Source organism: Biomphalaria glabrata, chromosome 2 (assembly GCF_947242115.1).
Source record: "Biomphalaria glabrata chromosome 2, xgBioGlab47.1, whole genome shotgun sequence".
Lineage (NCBI taxonomy): Eukaryota > Metazoa > Mollusca > Gastropoda > Planorbidae > Biomphalaria > Biomphalaria glabrata.
The window spans coordinates 49,442,686-49,456,841 of NC_074712.1; the positions used below are offsets into that span (position 1 = coordinate 49,442,686).

The 14,156-nt window shown below is 39.2% G+C and overlaps 2 protein-coding genes across 5 annotated transcripts in view; one reads left to right on the plus strand and one right to left on the minus strand.

Moving 5' to 3' along the window:
• Window positions 1–2,173, plus strand: part of LOC106077240 (uncharacterized) — a 107,775-nt gene extending 105,602 nt beyond the window's left edge. For all 3 annotated transcript variants that reach the window (XM_056021082.1, XM_056021084.1, XM_056021083.1), the window contains one exon: window positions 780–2,173. In XM_056021082.1, coding sequence (XP_055877057.1) covers window positions 780–941 — 162 coding nt within the window. In that variant the 3' untranslated portion in view covers window positions 942–2,173. The remainder of the gene's footprint in view (window positions 1–779) is intronic.
• Window positions 2,174–2,800: 627 nt separating this feature from the next.
• The window catches only part of LOC106077443 (receptor-type guanylate cyclase Gyc76C-like), a 166,757-nt gene continuing 155,401 nt past the window's right edge, over window positions 2,801–14,156 (minus strand). For both annotated transcript variants that reach the window (XM_056021085.1, XM_056021086.1), the window contains 3 exons: window positions 7,317–7,415; window positions 6,462–6,553; window positions 2,801–5,596 (listed from right to left, as the gene is read on the minus strand). In XM_056021085.1, coding sequence (XP_055877060.1) covers window positions 5,090–5,596; window positions 6,462–6,553; window positions 7,317–7,415 — 698 coding nt within the window. In that variant the 3' untranslated portion in view covers window positions 2,801–5,089. The remainder of the gene's footprint in view (window positions 5,597–6,461; window positions 6,554–7,316; window positions 7,416–14,156) is intronic.

Below are 14,156 nucleotides of genomic sequence, written 5' to 3' on the forward strand. Positions count from 1 at the left end.
CAAAGTTAAACAAAGATGTGTCCTGGCCCAAATCCTCTTTGGAATACTCTTTTCACTGCTAATCCATCACGCACGTGAACGGGTCTCAGTTCTCAGACAATGCCACCTGCACAGGCTTGGTCATGTTTGCCAGGTGGAAGACAATTGAATCCCAAAAGTAATTCTCTATGGGCAACTCTCATTTGGCTCAAGAAAAACTGATCGCCCCCACCTCTGTTATGTGATCTAATAGGGACCTCAAAACAGTGAACATTGATACTGACCATTGAAAAGACATAGACTAGACTACACTGTGTGGGGAGAGATGGTGACCAAAAAAAAGCTATGGACAGTGAAAAAACATGGGCCTCAAATCTGGCAGAATTAAGCATACCATACAAAAAAATGGCTGGCTCCTCTACCACCAAAGTGAAAGCCACATTAACCTGCGATATATGCCACTCCAAACTAGTGCTCCACAGTCACATGAACAAGTGTTCTACAAGATGAACCATAATCATTACAACTGAAGGATACCAACACTATATTTATATATATAATAGATCTATTTAAAACTTGAATGAATCATGGATCATGAACTAATTATTTGGCTAACTTCATAAAAAAAATAAGTTTCCAATTTTTGGATTTCCATTTTCACTATTAAATATTCTTTAGAATGAAACATATTTATGATTTCTAAATGTTGCCTCCTGTTTGTAAAGTTTTCTTTTAGGCTTAGTGATCCCTTCACTCTTTTCCGTTCTTTTTGTTTTTAAGCATTTTTTTCTTGTCTCCAGGACAATTTTGGTATGTTCTACCAGAAGCAACCCTATACAGCTCCTAAGGATCGCCCTACAACAAACAACCCATTAGCAGTTCGCTCGAACCGCTCTATCTCTCCTGCACCAGGCTACCCTAGACGTAAAGCTAGTGTGGTAGCCAGAGTTCACACAGACTAAGCCTAGTCTTGTTTTTTTTTATTTTTTATACTTAGTTTAGTAACAGGGAATTGCAGGCCAGAGTAAGTCATGTTTTAGTCTTATTGCGCTCAAAGAGAGACACATTTTAAAAAGTTGAGCTACGAGAAAGGTATTACTCATTGCAATGACATTTTGAGAACAAAGAATGATTTAGAAAATGTTTTAACTTATCAATATTCTGCTCAGTTGTTGTTTTTTTTTTGAGAAATATTTTCATTCAATACTATTTTACCACATCATTAATTGTACAAAAGTATTTCAAGATTCTGATAAAAGTTAAATAAAAACATAAAGCATGGTTTAGAGAATATTTTCGGAAAGAGTTTATTTTCTTCACATTTAATAATAGTTCTTGCTGCTTTCAGCCTGTTTTGGGACTTTGATATTCTTTATAGAAATGTAATACAGTTTTGAAGTAGTGGTGCAACTTTATTTTCATTTGCTATCACCTATAGATGATTGAAAGAATAGTTTGAATTAAGATATAAAGTTGTACAAATATTTCTTTTTGTCTATGATAATGACAGAGATTAATTATATCATTTAATGAACTTTGTATAGTTGTGATTTTTGTTTTTTATTCTATTTTTCTTTGATAGATAAATTTTAGCAAATGAGGTTTTGAAATTGAGTGCTTTCTGCATAAAAAACTGAATTAAAAAAAAAAAAAATCATAATATATATCAATTAAAATTGAGTGATGAAAAAAATATTTGAGAACAACTGCCCTTACAGGAGCAGAGGCAATCATTTATTTTGTTTGTTTGTTTTAAATATTTTATTTAAGATAAAAACATGACACTTTTTAAAGTTTAAGTCTAAACATTAGGGAGGGAATACTTGAAAATGATAAAACCATTCATTTTAGATGTATATAAACAGCCAGTTTAAAATCTTTTACAAAATGTTTCAGAATTATTTCAAGACTGTCCACAAGTATCCGTCCATATATAACTATTTTGAAAATTTGAAGTACGTCTTTAAAATTTGTTTGTACAATCCAATGTTTGTGGTACTTTGATATGTTATAAGTTTTACTTTGAGATGTTTGATGCTACAATAAAACTGTTTACACTCTATTTCATGTTGGAATGTCTCTTTCATTGTTTTAAGTCAGTGAATTACAACCTGGCAATGTAAACTGGAATCACACCTGGCAATATGCTAATGACAGCTAAAGTTACAATAATTATTGCTATTTTCAGTTACTGAAAAACAAAATAAGAAGATAAAGGATTTAGCCACGTAATGAAAACAGTTTTTGTTATTTATTTGTAGAATGTGAGACTAGAATCGTGTCACAGAGAACTCAGTTGTATAAATAACTATATCTAGTCCTTTTGAAATAAGCACGCCCGAGACAGGCACAATTTAATGAAGGCTTCTGTACCCACTAAAGGGGAAAAAAGTTCCTTTTTTTTTAGCTGCCTTATTTTCACGACGTTTTAACAACAGAAATAAATATCGCAGAAATTATTAACATTTCAGCTGCTCATATTTGTTAGAAAATGCCCGGTAAAAAGTAAAATGAAAAAATTAAAGGAACTCAGTGGGTTGACGAAAGCAAAAAAAAAATGTAACGTTCCTTTTTCTTTTAAATCTAACATTCATCAGTTATTAAGAGCAAAATAATCGCTCTATAAGATGTGTAATGGATGGTCGCGTGGTTTGCGCGCTGGACTGTCGTTCTGACTTATCGGTTTCAAACCCATGCTCGCTCCAATCCATCATCGTCCTGGGAGGTTTGGACTAGGAAGTAAATTATCTTCAATTCTGAAGGAACATCCGAAACATACAAAACATTTTATAAAGGAGGTATTGTCTTTTTTTTAAAAAAAAAGTATTTCTTATGTTTTTGATGCCTCAGTGATGAAATACGCGTTTCGGTAATTTATTTGACCTCTGGCCGAAACAAAAGTTTGGTCACTGAACTAGATGGCATTAACTTCACTTGACACATTTGATAGGACAGTAAAACAGACAAAAAAAAAATACAACAATATAGGCTATTAGTAGGTTAGGGTGATGAAAGGTCATCTAAACACATTAGCAACATAATCAGTGTTATATAGCATCAATTAAAAAACAATTTTCAAACACTTTAAAACAGAAACTATTTTTCAAACAATTTAATACTCGTTCTCTATAGTATTTGGATGATTTGTACAGATGTCAAATGTCTGGATCTAAAATAGCAACAAACACATTTAAAATCAATTTAAATACGGAATTTAAAATGACCAAAAAGGTAGAAAATATACAAACCATACATGCAGAGCCGTAGTATAGGGGGGGGCACGATGCCCCGGGCGCCACCCTCAGGTTGGTGTCACACGCAGCCTATACTTCTACGTGATGTTCATAGAAAATGGGATGAGGGTGCCAATAATGCCCCCGGGCGCACATTTTGCTCACTACGCCTCTGCATACATGTATTGTATGAAATGTGTCAATGTAGAAGTGACTAGGTAGGTGCAGACACTACAATGGACTTACTTCTAGAACAACGTTATAGCTAGCGTGAAGGAGGAGCAAGTCTTGAGGCCAGGATGTAGCTAGCGTGAAGGAGGAGCAAGTCTTAAGGCCAGGATGTAGCTAGCGTGAAGGTGGGGCAAGTCTTGAGGCCAGGATGTAGCTGTATTAATAGGTTCCTTACGTCACTACTTAAGACTTAACAGGATCACATTACTACTTAACTAGAGCAGCGTAAGTTGGACACACTGACCTATGATATAGAAACATTAGACTCGGCGCTTTGATGTATACAATGACATGCATGGTCAAAATTCTGCTAAGTTTTTAGGAGGGGTGGGTGAGAGTAAGAGGATTGGAGGGTCATCTCAACCTTACATTTATATTTATTATAACATTGTGTTTGTAGTTTTATTTTTAAAGTCCCTTTAGAAGGAACTCGTAGTTCAAATCTCCGAACAGGATACCTCCTCGTTAAACGGAAGAACCTTTATTGGCATGTGTCTGTTATAGATGTACGTATTTTATAAATACAATTGGTATTATTAGCATGTTTTACTTTATAGAAATTAAAATATATTTTAATAATTAAACAACAAACTGAAAAAAAAATTCTTAATGAGTCTCCTTGGGTCACGTGATAGAGTGTAAACTGTAGCAAACCTCCAAATGGAAACAAAAAATTCTCTTAATACGATCTTCAAAGTGCAGAGGATAATCGAAATGCAAAATAATGTAGCCAAAATCCAAAGATCTTACTGTGGGAAACATGGCTGAATAAGGTTAAGGTTAGGGTTAACAAGTTGTTTGCTGGCTTGTATCAATAAAATAATTGGAATCAATAACTTATTAGACTTTTTTAGCAGAAGAAGAACAAGACATCAGTATTAGTTCTAGTTTCCTGTAAGCATACATATTACTTGCATGTAAGTCTACAAGCGAAGAAAATGTGTGTCATGGGTTCAAAGCCAGGTCGGTATCAGTGTCAAACCAAGAATCGTCCACTACGTGTCGCACTTGTGGACCCAAAAAGTGGTCAAACCTATTTTACATGCTATGAGAGCAAAATGGTTTAGAAATTGATCTTATAACTCATTTCTCACATTGGTCATCATGATCTGTTTTCACGCCTGTACTGAAGCTTGGATTAAATGGCGAAAAACTGTGCATGTTTAAATATTTAGTCATATAAGACAAGAATGCATACTAGCCTTCACCTATTCAACATCAGGTTGTCTAATGAAATAGCCCTACGTAACTCCCCCTTAAGGTTTGGACAACTGTATCTCTTTCCATTAAGGCAATTGTTCAAACATTTTTTTCTTTTTGAAAGAAACACTAAATATACGAAAATGATAATGGCAGTTGAATAATGTTTTATATTAGGAAATGGACGTGAAATCACATTATTTAGGTATTATTTAGCGATCACGACAAAATCATTTTCACTGTTTTACAAAACAAGTCAAATATATTTCTCAAAATTAAGGCTTTTGTTTGTGTAGAAATACTAGTTCTCGTCTGCTTATTCGACGTCATCACAGGAATGTCACATGACTGTCACATGACTGGTTTTGTTTGAAAGTTTCCAATCATATATCATGACCGAAAACTGGCCAAGGAAAAAAGGCTAACTCTAATTTTTTTTTGTCCCTTCAGACTTGTGTCCCGTTGAGTGATGGCTGGGCACAATATTCCATTAGCAATGTCGTCGCCTCCGTGGGGGCGCTTTCGTTGTTTTCACAGTAGCTCGTTATCTTCTCACGCGATCGTCTGCTGCTTTCGGAAGTTCGGAGAAGCGGGAAATCGGAGGCGAATCCTAATTGTGCATTCATGGCACGCTCTTTAAGTGCTGAGCTCAGGTATTGTTTTTGCATCCCGTTGCTGTTGATGCCTTCTGGGAATGAGCCAGTGTTGATGGCGTCTTTAAGTCGGCACTTGTCATTCAGCGTGTTGATCTGGTGGTTGGACAGGGAATGAGAGTGGTTGCATGAATCTGTGGCTGGGGGTTGCTGTGGAAGGTCTGGAGGCGATGTCCTGCGCCTGTCCATAGAGGCCAAATCTTTGCTGCTTGCTCGGGTGTCTGGCAGGGAGGGTGTCGGGATATTTCGTTTAGATTTGTCTTCCCCTAGTAGCCAATAAGTCAGTTGCGTCCCTTTCCCCTGTGAATGAAGGAAGAAAATAATACAGAATTCCTGAGAGAAAATGATAGAAACAATGACAGAGAGAAACAGAGAGCGAGAGACAGAAACATAGAGAGAGACAGACAGAGAGAGAGAGAGAGAGACTGACAGGGAGATAGTGATAGAGAGAAAGAGAGAGAATAAGAGTTAACGAGAGAGAGACAGAGAGAAAGAGCGAGAAACAGAGAGATATTGACACCCATTTAAATATTACTAAGAGTCCCAAAGTAAACTTACTCATGACATCCTGGTATTGATTTATTTTCTTTTAATATGACTAGTCTTCTATGTTGGAAAATTGCTGTCGTTTCTTCACTTAAGAATTGATTCAACTTTTAATAGGGCTATTTCAATGCTCAGCAGTTTATAATATATGTTATTTCTAAAACTCCTAGGAATTTGTCACATCGCGAATCCACCGCTCCCAATGCAATGTACCCATAGTCTGATAGAGAAAAAAAAAATAGCTAGAGCACCTGGCCCCAAGTCATTTCGCGAAGCAGCAGAATCTCTTTACCCTTAGTTAATGCGCTCAGGGCCGTATTTAGACTTCACAAGGCCCTAAGCTATTTGAGACTTGACAAGGCCCTAAGCTATTCGAGACTTGACAGGGCCCTAATCTATTTGAGATATGGGCTCCTTGTAGTCAACATAAAGCAATGTATTACTTTGCTTTTTCTTCAAAACAATGTGTTTGCTGTCCCCAAGAAAGTGAAGGCCCCCAACTTACTAGGCTATATATAGTTATAGCTTATGTTGCCTATACAAAAACCCAGCACAGTATGCTGATAAACCCAGCACAGTATGCTGATAAACCCAGCACAGTATGCTGATACGAGAATACCTTCATCGAGATCAAGCCGCGCTCCTCTAGATGGAAACCTCCAATTCTGTCCAAGATTCTCTTGCAAGACATGCTGCAGTGGATTTTGAGTGCTGCGGATGAAGTGTTCATGTATTGATAGAAATGTCTAGATTAGGAATATTCGGAAAATAATTGCATTTTGCTTACTTATTGTTATATTCTACTTAGTAATACTTAGTATTGAATTTCTCTTAGAATTTCTTTAAACAAGAAAAACATATAAAAATACTTATTTAAAAAACAAAGCTAAGGCTTAAATTAAATGTAATTGTATCAATTGGTTTGAATCAGTCATGTAGTTTTGCAATATATAGCCTAGAGTAAGGCCTAGACATAACAAATCTGTGCTATTAGAAATACTTTTAACAATGTTTTTGTTCAGCTTTTATTTTTCTGAATGCGCTATGATCCTATCACTTGTCTGGACTATCAGGAAAAGGAGGAGGGAAGAAGGGGGGTATTTTTATGAATGTTTCCATGATCGTTTTTTAAATACATACAAAAATTGTTCACTCAAGAGTCCTCAAGGCGTCGAGAGGCTTAGTACGCTTGAACTTGGCTTTTCTTGGCTACCTACGAAGGGGGCTGGAGGTTCGACATATGACTCGAGCAGAGTCTGTGTACAAACTTTTTACCAGAGAGAGTGAGTTGATTAAGCTTGATAACGTCCTACAAATATGTCAGTGTTAATGTATTTGTTTTCGTCAAGTGATAGAAAGTAGGTCATTGCGTTTATTTGTTCATTTCGAATGTGTTTCATGTTCGAAATGCTCTGAGAAAGAAACAGTTCTTAAGACTTGTACACAACACAGTAGAATGGATAGTGTCCACTACCTTCCCCATTGCTCTCCATTCTAGATGCGGTGTTGACCGTGTCACCAAAGAGAGTGTACCTTGGCATAGTTAATCCAACAACACCAGCCACACATGGACCTAGAGGAGGAAATAGAGTTAAAATTAAAGCAGTCCCCAGGTTTTGGTGTCAGTTGTTGACTTGTAGCCGCAGACAGCTAGTACCTACATCTAAACGATGTAGGCGTATTATTTTTTGTTTATTGTAGAACTTGAAATAACTAGAAAAAACTTATATTAAAAAACAAAACTAAATAAAACTTTTATTATTATAAAGACAAATTCAACTTGAGATGAAATAAATCTAGTAGTAATAAACAAAATCTAACTCACAACTTTCATAACTCTCCATCGAATGTCCTACTTAACATGCACATTACGACAAATCAGCTCATATTTCATCATTCTGAACCGTACAGCCATCAACCAATCGCCTAACTTATCATTGTCATACACACAGACAAACTCCATAACACCAGGACAAAGTGTCCAACATAACTTCATCACACTAGGTTTAAGTTTGTTATTAAAAGCAAATATTGATTTCATGCAATGCAAATTTCTAATCAGCGAAGAAGCCATACTGTTTAATTCTTCACATGTAAAACAACCTTTAGAGACTACGCTCCAGAGAAAAACTCAAATAATGGGCAATACAGTAACAGAAATTATTTACGAAATAAAAACACACTTTTTTGAGTTAAGGCGTGAAATAAATATTTATATTTTATGGTTCCTTTTTTATCATGTGACGTTATATTAGTTACTTATTTAATGCCTGGTTTAGTTTACTTCCTTGTCGTTTATAAAGTCGCCACGACGGCCCCGAGTTCGAACCCCGTCCATCTCCTTCTGTCCTGCGTGGACTAGGACATAATAATCTTTAATTCTGAAATCACTTTCGACACGTATCAAAGAAAACTAAACACTAAACTTACGTCTATTTTAAACTTTCCTTATCCCTAAAATACTTTAAAATTAATATGTAGGTATAGTAACACTGTAGATCAATGTCTCCACACCAAACCAACAGGAAACTGAAGACGTATTCTAAATTAGCCGAAGAGAATTTTTCTTTTTTTTTCTTGTCTTGTTAGACGATATTTTTTCCCCCACTTACTAAATTGTAGCCAAGGGTTACAATTATGAGAGTCCTGAAATAGTTGGTGTTAACTGACCTACTCTGCCTGCATGTAAAGAGTGACAGAAAGAAATAGTTGGTGTGAACTGACCTACTCTGCCTGCATGTAAAGAGTGACACAGAACTAGTATTTGTGAAATGACCTACTCTGCCTGCATGTAAAGAGTGACACAGAACTAGTTGGTGTGAAATGACCTACTCTGCCGGCATGTAAAGAGTGACAAAGAGAACTAGTTGGTGTGAAATGACCTACTCTGCCTGCATGTAAAGAGTGACACAGAACTAGTTGGTGTGAAATGACCTACTCTGCCTGCATGTAAAGAGTGACAAAGAGAACTAGTTGGTGTGAAATGACCTACTCTGCCTGCATGTAAAGAGTGACACAGAACTAGTTGGTGTGAAATGACCTACTCTGCCTGCATGTAAAGAGTGACAAAGAGAACTAGTTGGTGTGAAATGACCTACTCTGCCTGCATGTAAAGAGTGACAGAGAACTATTTGGTGTGAACTGACCTACTCTGCCTGTTTGTAAAGAGTGACACAGAACTAGTTGGTTTGAAATGACCTACTCTGCCTGCTTGTAAAGAGTGACACAGAACTAGTTGGTGTGAACTGACCTACCCTGCTTGCATGTAAAGAGTGACTGAGTCACATTGTACTTTTTATAGCAGAATGTATGTCAAAAAAATGTGAAAGAGGATGAAATCAACAATTAGAAGACGTATTGTTTTTTAATAATTGCTAACACGTAATGGAATCAAGAACTTAGTTGCCAGACTTAGACTTAGACTTAGGTCCTCCCGCGCCGTTCGGCGCATTGGGCGGCAAGCTGTCTCCATAATGATCTGTCACTGGCAATGTCTGAAACCTCCTCCCATCTGGTGTCCACTGTTCTGAGGTCCTCCATGAAGGTGTGTCGCCAGGTAATACGAGGACGTCCCTGTTTGCGCTTTCCTCGTTTTGGCTTCCAGGTTATCGCAACTCTTGGTGTGCGTAATTCATTTTGACGTAGAACATGTCCCGCAAACCTCATGCGACGCTCAGTCACAACCTCACTAAGTGTTCGACTGCCAGTTCGGCATAGGATTTCCTTGTTTGAGATCCGGTCTGTGTAACTGACTCCCAAAATCCGTCTCAGCCATCTCTGTTGAGCCACATTTAGTCTTTTCTCAATTTTGACAGATGACTTCCACGTCTCACATGCATATGTAGCAGTTGGAATGACGATTGTGTTGAGAAGGTGTATTTTTGTCTCGAGTCCAATGGCTTGGCTAGTCCAAATAGGCTGCAGCCTTTGGAAAATGCTCCCTGCCTTTCCTATTCGACATGCTACATCATGGTAAGCATCTCCATCATTTGTTATGATGCTGCCAAGGTACGTGAACTTGTCCAGCTCTTCAAGCTTTGACTCGCCAAGTCTGATGGGGACACCCTTTGCCTTATATCCCACTCGCATAATTTTAGTCTTATCCAAGTTTATGCGGAGGCCAATTTTGGGTGCCTCTCTGTCTAGGCTCTCCGTCATTTCTTGAATGCATTTATTTGTAGCCCCGAGTAGTGCAACATCATCAGCAAAGTCCAAGTCCATCAATCGGAGTTGTTCATGCCATGGAATACCAAAGGCAGTCTGGTTCATTGCTCTCCTCATTATGTAGTCGATGGCTAGGAGGAAAAGGAAGGGAGATAAGATGCACCCCTGTCTCACACCTGTCTCGATTGTAAAAAACTCTGTTGTTCCCTCTTCTGTTTTAATGCAGCAACTAGACTGACTGTAAAGGCGTCGTAGGATCTGGACGAATTTTTCTGGGATACCGTATTCTCTAACTATTTTCCATAGTGATTCTCGGTGGACACTATCAAACGCTTTTTTGAAGTCCACAAAACTGATCATTAGCCGTTGTTGGTACTCAAGACTTTGTTCTATGATATTTCGTAAAACGAAAATCTGCTCTGTACATGATCTACCTCTTCGGAAACCTGCTTGTTCTTCTCTGAGCCTTTCATCTACAGACTGTTGAAGCCGTCTCAACAAAACAGTGCTGAAAACTTTGCCTGGGACAGAGAGGAGAGTAATGCCCCTCCAGTTGTTGCAATCTGCCAAGTTGCCCTTTTTTGGAAGCTTTACAATCACTCCCTTTTGCCAGTCCTCTGGGACTTTTGAAGTTCGCCAACAGAGATTTAAGAGATCAGTCATTCTGTTAACAATGCACTGTCCCCCATATTTTAGCATTTCTGCTGATATCATGTCTAGTCCTGGTGCTTTGTTATTCTTTAGCACTGCTATGGCCATGGTAACCTCCTCAGCAGTTATTGGGTCTGTCTTGACCTTGAGATCATTGTCTGGAGAGGGGTCCTTGAATATGTAAGTTAGGTCTGGCGACAGTTGGTTAAGGGTCTCTTTAAAGTGCTCTACCCATCTTGCATCCTGTTCTTCTTTGGTTAACAAAGTTTTGCCTTGCTTGTCTTTTATTGGTGCCCCATGTCCACTCTTTGCTCCAGTGAGATCTCGGACAATACGATGGAGGGTTTTTGTGTCATTTCTGCTTGCAGCTGCTTGTGCCTCTTGTCCCTTCTGCTCAATCCAGTCCCGTTTATCTTGCCGACAGCTTCTCTTTACTTTCAGATCTGCTTCCCTATAAGCTTCTTCCGCTAGGCTACGATCCTGTGTTTCATTTTTCTGATCTCGTCTACGTTTGGCCTCTTTCCTCTCCATATGCCGGTCCCAAGCCCGGGTGAGAAAGGAGGAGGGTTTGGCGTGGGGCTAGCGACCCCACCCTGTAAAACCACTATTGCTACAGAAACGGCAAACTCGACACATAATGAAAACTATACATGCGGCGAGGGCGGCCAAACCCTGATGACGGTGTTGGATCAAAGCCAACTGGAAGTCCAATACCCGATACATGGCAAGCCTTTCAACGCAAGGAAACCGACTCTTATAGGCACGTGGAATGTAAGAACCCTGAATCAATGCGGTAAACTGGCCCAACTTTTAAGAGAGTTTGACTCTTACCGGCTGGACATCCTTGGGATCTGCGAGATGCGGTGGACATCAAGTGGACAAATAATCAATGATGGCAAGACAATAATATATTCAGGACATGACAAGGAGCACATTGGCGGTGTAGGAATCATCATGTCTAAAATAGCAGCTTCAGCGCTAATTGCTTGGAAGCCGGTCAGTGACCGCATCATTACAGCTCGACTCCAAACAAAGCAAATTAAAGTCACTACCATCCAAGCTTATGCCCCTACAGAGGATGCAGAAGATACCATCAAAGATCATTTCTATAATCAACTACAAACCACTCTTGATGAAACACCTACTCACGACCTAATTCTACTGATGGGAGACTTTAACGCCAAAATCAATCCCAACCGAACTGGCTTTGAATATGTAATGGGACCATATGGCTCTGCAGAAAACATCAGTGATAATGGCGAGCGCTTGATTTCTCTCTGCGCATCCAACAGCCTTTCAATTGGAAACACATATTTTAAGCACAAACAAATACACAAAAAAACATGGCGATCACCAAATGGAGAAACCTTCAACGAGATAGATTACATTTGCATCTCCAAACGATGGAGGTCATCTCTGTTAGACGTGCGGACCCGCAGAGGAGCTGATATCGGCTCAGACCACTACCTTGTCAGTGGCAAATGTAAGCTCCGATTGAAACGCCAACCAAAACAAACCACACGACCCCGCCCATTTAATGTAGAGAAGCTTAAAGACGGCAATACTGCAGCACAGTTCCAATTGAAACTAACGAACCGCTTTGAGGCTCTTGCAGATATATTGACCCTTGAAGAAGAGTGGGCCAACTTCAAAGATACCACTATTGGGTGCGCGGAAGAAGTTATCGGAAGGAGGCGAGGTTCATACAAGGAACGGTGGATACAAGACAGAACATGGAAATTGATAGATAGTTGCCAGAAGGAAGATTTAATCTTTCTACACAATCTTAGAATAAGTCGTATACTGTAACTGTAACAGTATACTTAATCACACGTGATTGTAAACATAATCCCAGGAGTTTGTAGACTTAAACATAGTGTTACAAATGAACAGTGATAGGTAGAGGTCAACGTATGACCCCGGCGAGATGACACAGCAGCGAGTGTTCTCTGGAATCTACGCGTATAAACAAAGACAGGATGTGACGTGTCCTCACGTGTTGTTCCAGGGGACAAACAGATCTAAGAAGGGGGCAGTTACTAATGAACAGTGACAGATAGAGGTCAGTACGTGTGACCCCAGCTTGATGACACTGCAGCAGGTGTTCTCTGGAATCTACAAGTAAAAACAAAGACAGGATGTGACGTTTCCTCACGTATTTGTCCAGATGATACTAACAGTGTTTGTGCAACTTTGGAGGAGCGATTAGGGACTCTATATAAGCCAGAGAGTTAATGTGAAAGTCAGTCGTATGGAGTCGTGAGTGAATCGTGAGTGAGTCGTCGGTACTGTTGTCTACTGTGCGAGACAGTAGAAGAGAGATGTGTACGACTCGATGAAGGTTAACTAGGGTTGAGTTAACTGGAGTGGACTACTGTCGTTAAAAGTCTATGCAGCGAACTACAGTGGACTTGAGCCGTTACAGTCGATACAGTCGATGTAAGACGTGTGCGGCTCTGATTCGGTAGACTTGAGTACGACTTGGTTCAGCTTTGGGAGACCTCGTTGGTCTGTTCTGTGGAATACGGCTCGATGCAAGTTGAGAAGAGATGAATTGCAACGAAGTGAAGAGATGAATTGCAACGAAGTATAGCTAACTGTAAACTGACAGATATTGTACAGTCTTCTACGCTACATGTTACAGTAACGAATTGTTAGAGTTAATAGTCATTAAAGTTATATGAAACTGAAAGTTTAGTCGTCAAGTTCTTTGCTGTGTTTTTATTTGTGTGCCAACTAATACATCTAGCCAGAAGATTCAGAAATACGTAACAATATCTCGACTAAGATATCCACATCCCCAAGATTGACGTGAATGCATTCTTTATCGTACGTAATTGACGAGTTAATTGAAACGGATAATAGATCAAGTGATTTGAAGAATATCTTAGATTACTTTATACAATGACCTACCTGAATGAGGACATGAGGACCAAGACCTACCTGAATGAGGACCAAGACCTACCTGAATGAGGACCAAGACCTACCTGAATGAGGACCAAGACCTACCTAAATAAAGTCCAAAGTCTACATGAATAAAGACCAAGACCTACCCAAATGAAACCACGACTCACCTGAATGAAGACCAAGACCTACCCAAATGAAACCACGACTCACCTGAATGAAGACCACGACTCACCTGAATGAAGACCACGACTCACCTGAATGAAGACCAAGACCTACCCAAATGAAACCACGACTCACCTGAATGAAGACCAAGACTCACCTGAATGAAGACCACGACTCACCTGAATGAAGACCACAACTCACCTGAATGAAGACCACGACTCACCTGAATGAAGACCACGACTCACCCAAATGAAACCACGACTCACCCGAATGAAGACCACGACTCACCTGAATGAAGACCACGACTCACCTGAATGAAGACCACGACTCACCTGAATGAAGACCACGACTCACCTGAATGAAGACCACGACTCACCTGAATGAAGACCACGACTCACCTGAATGAAGACCACGACTCACCTGAATGAAG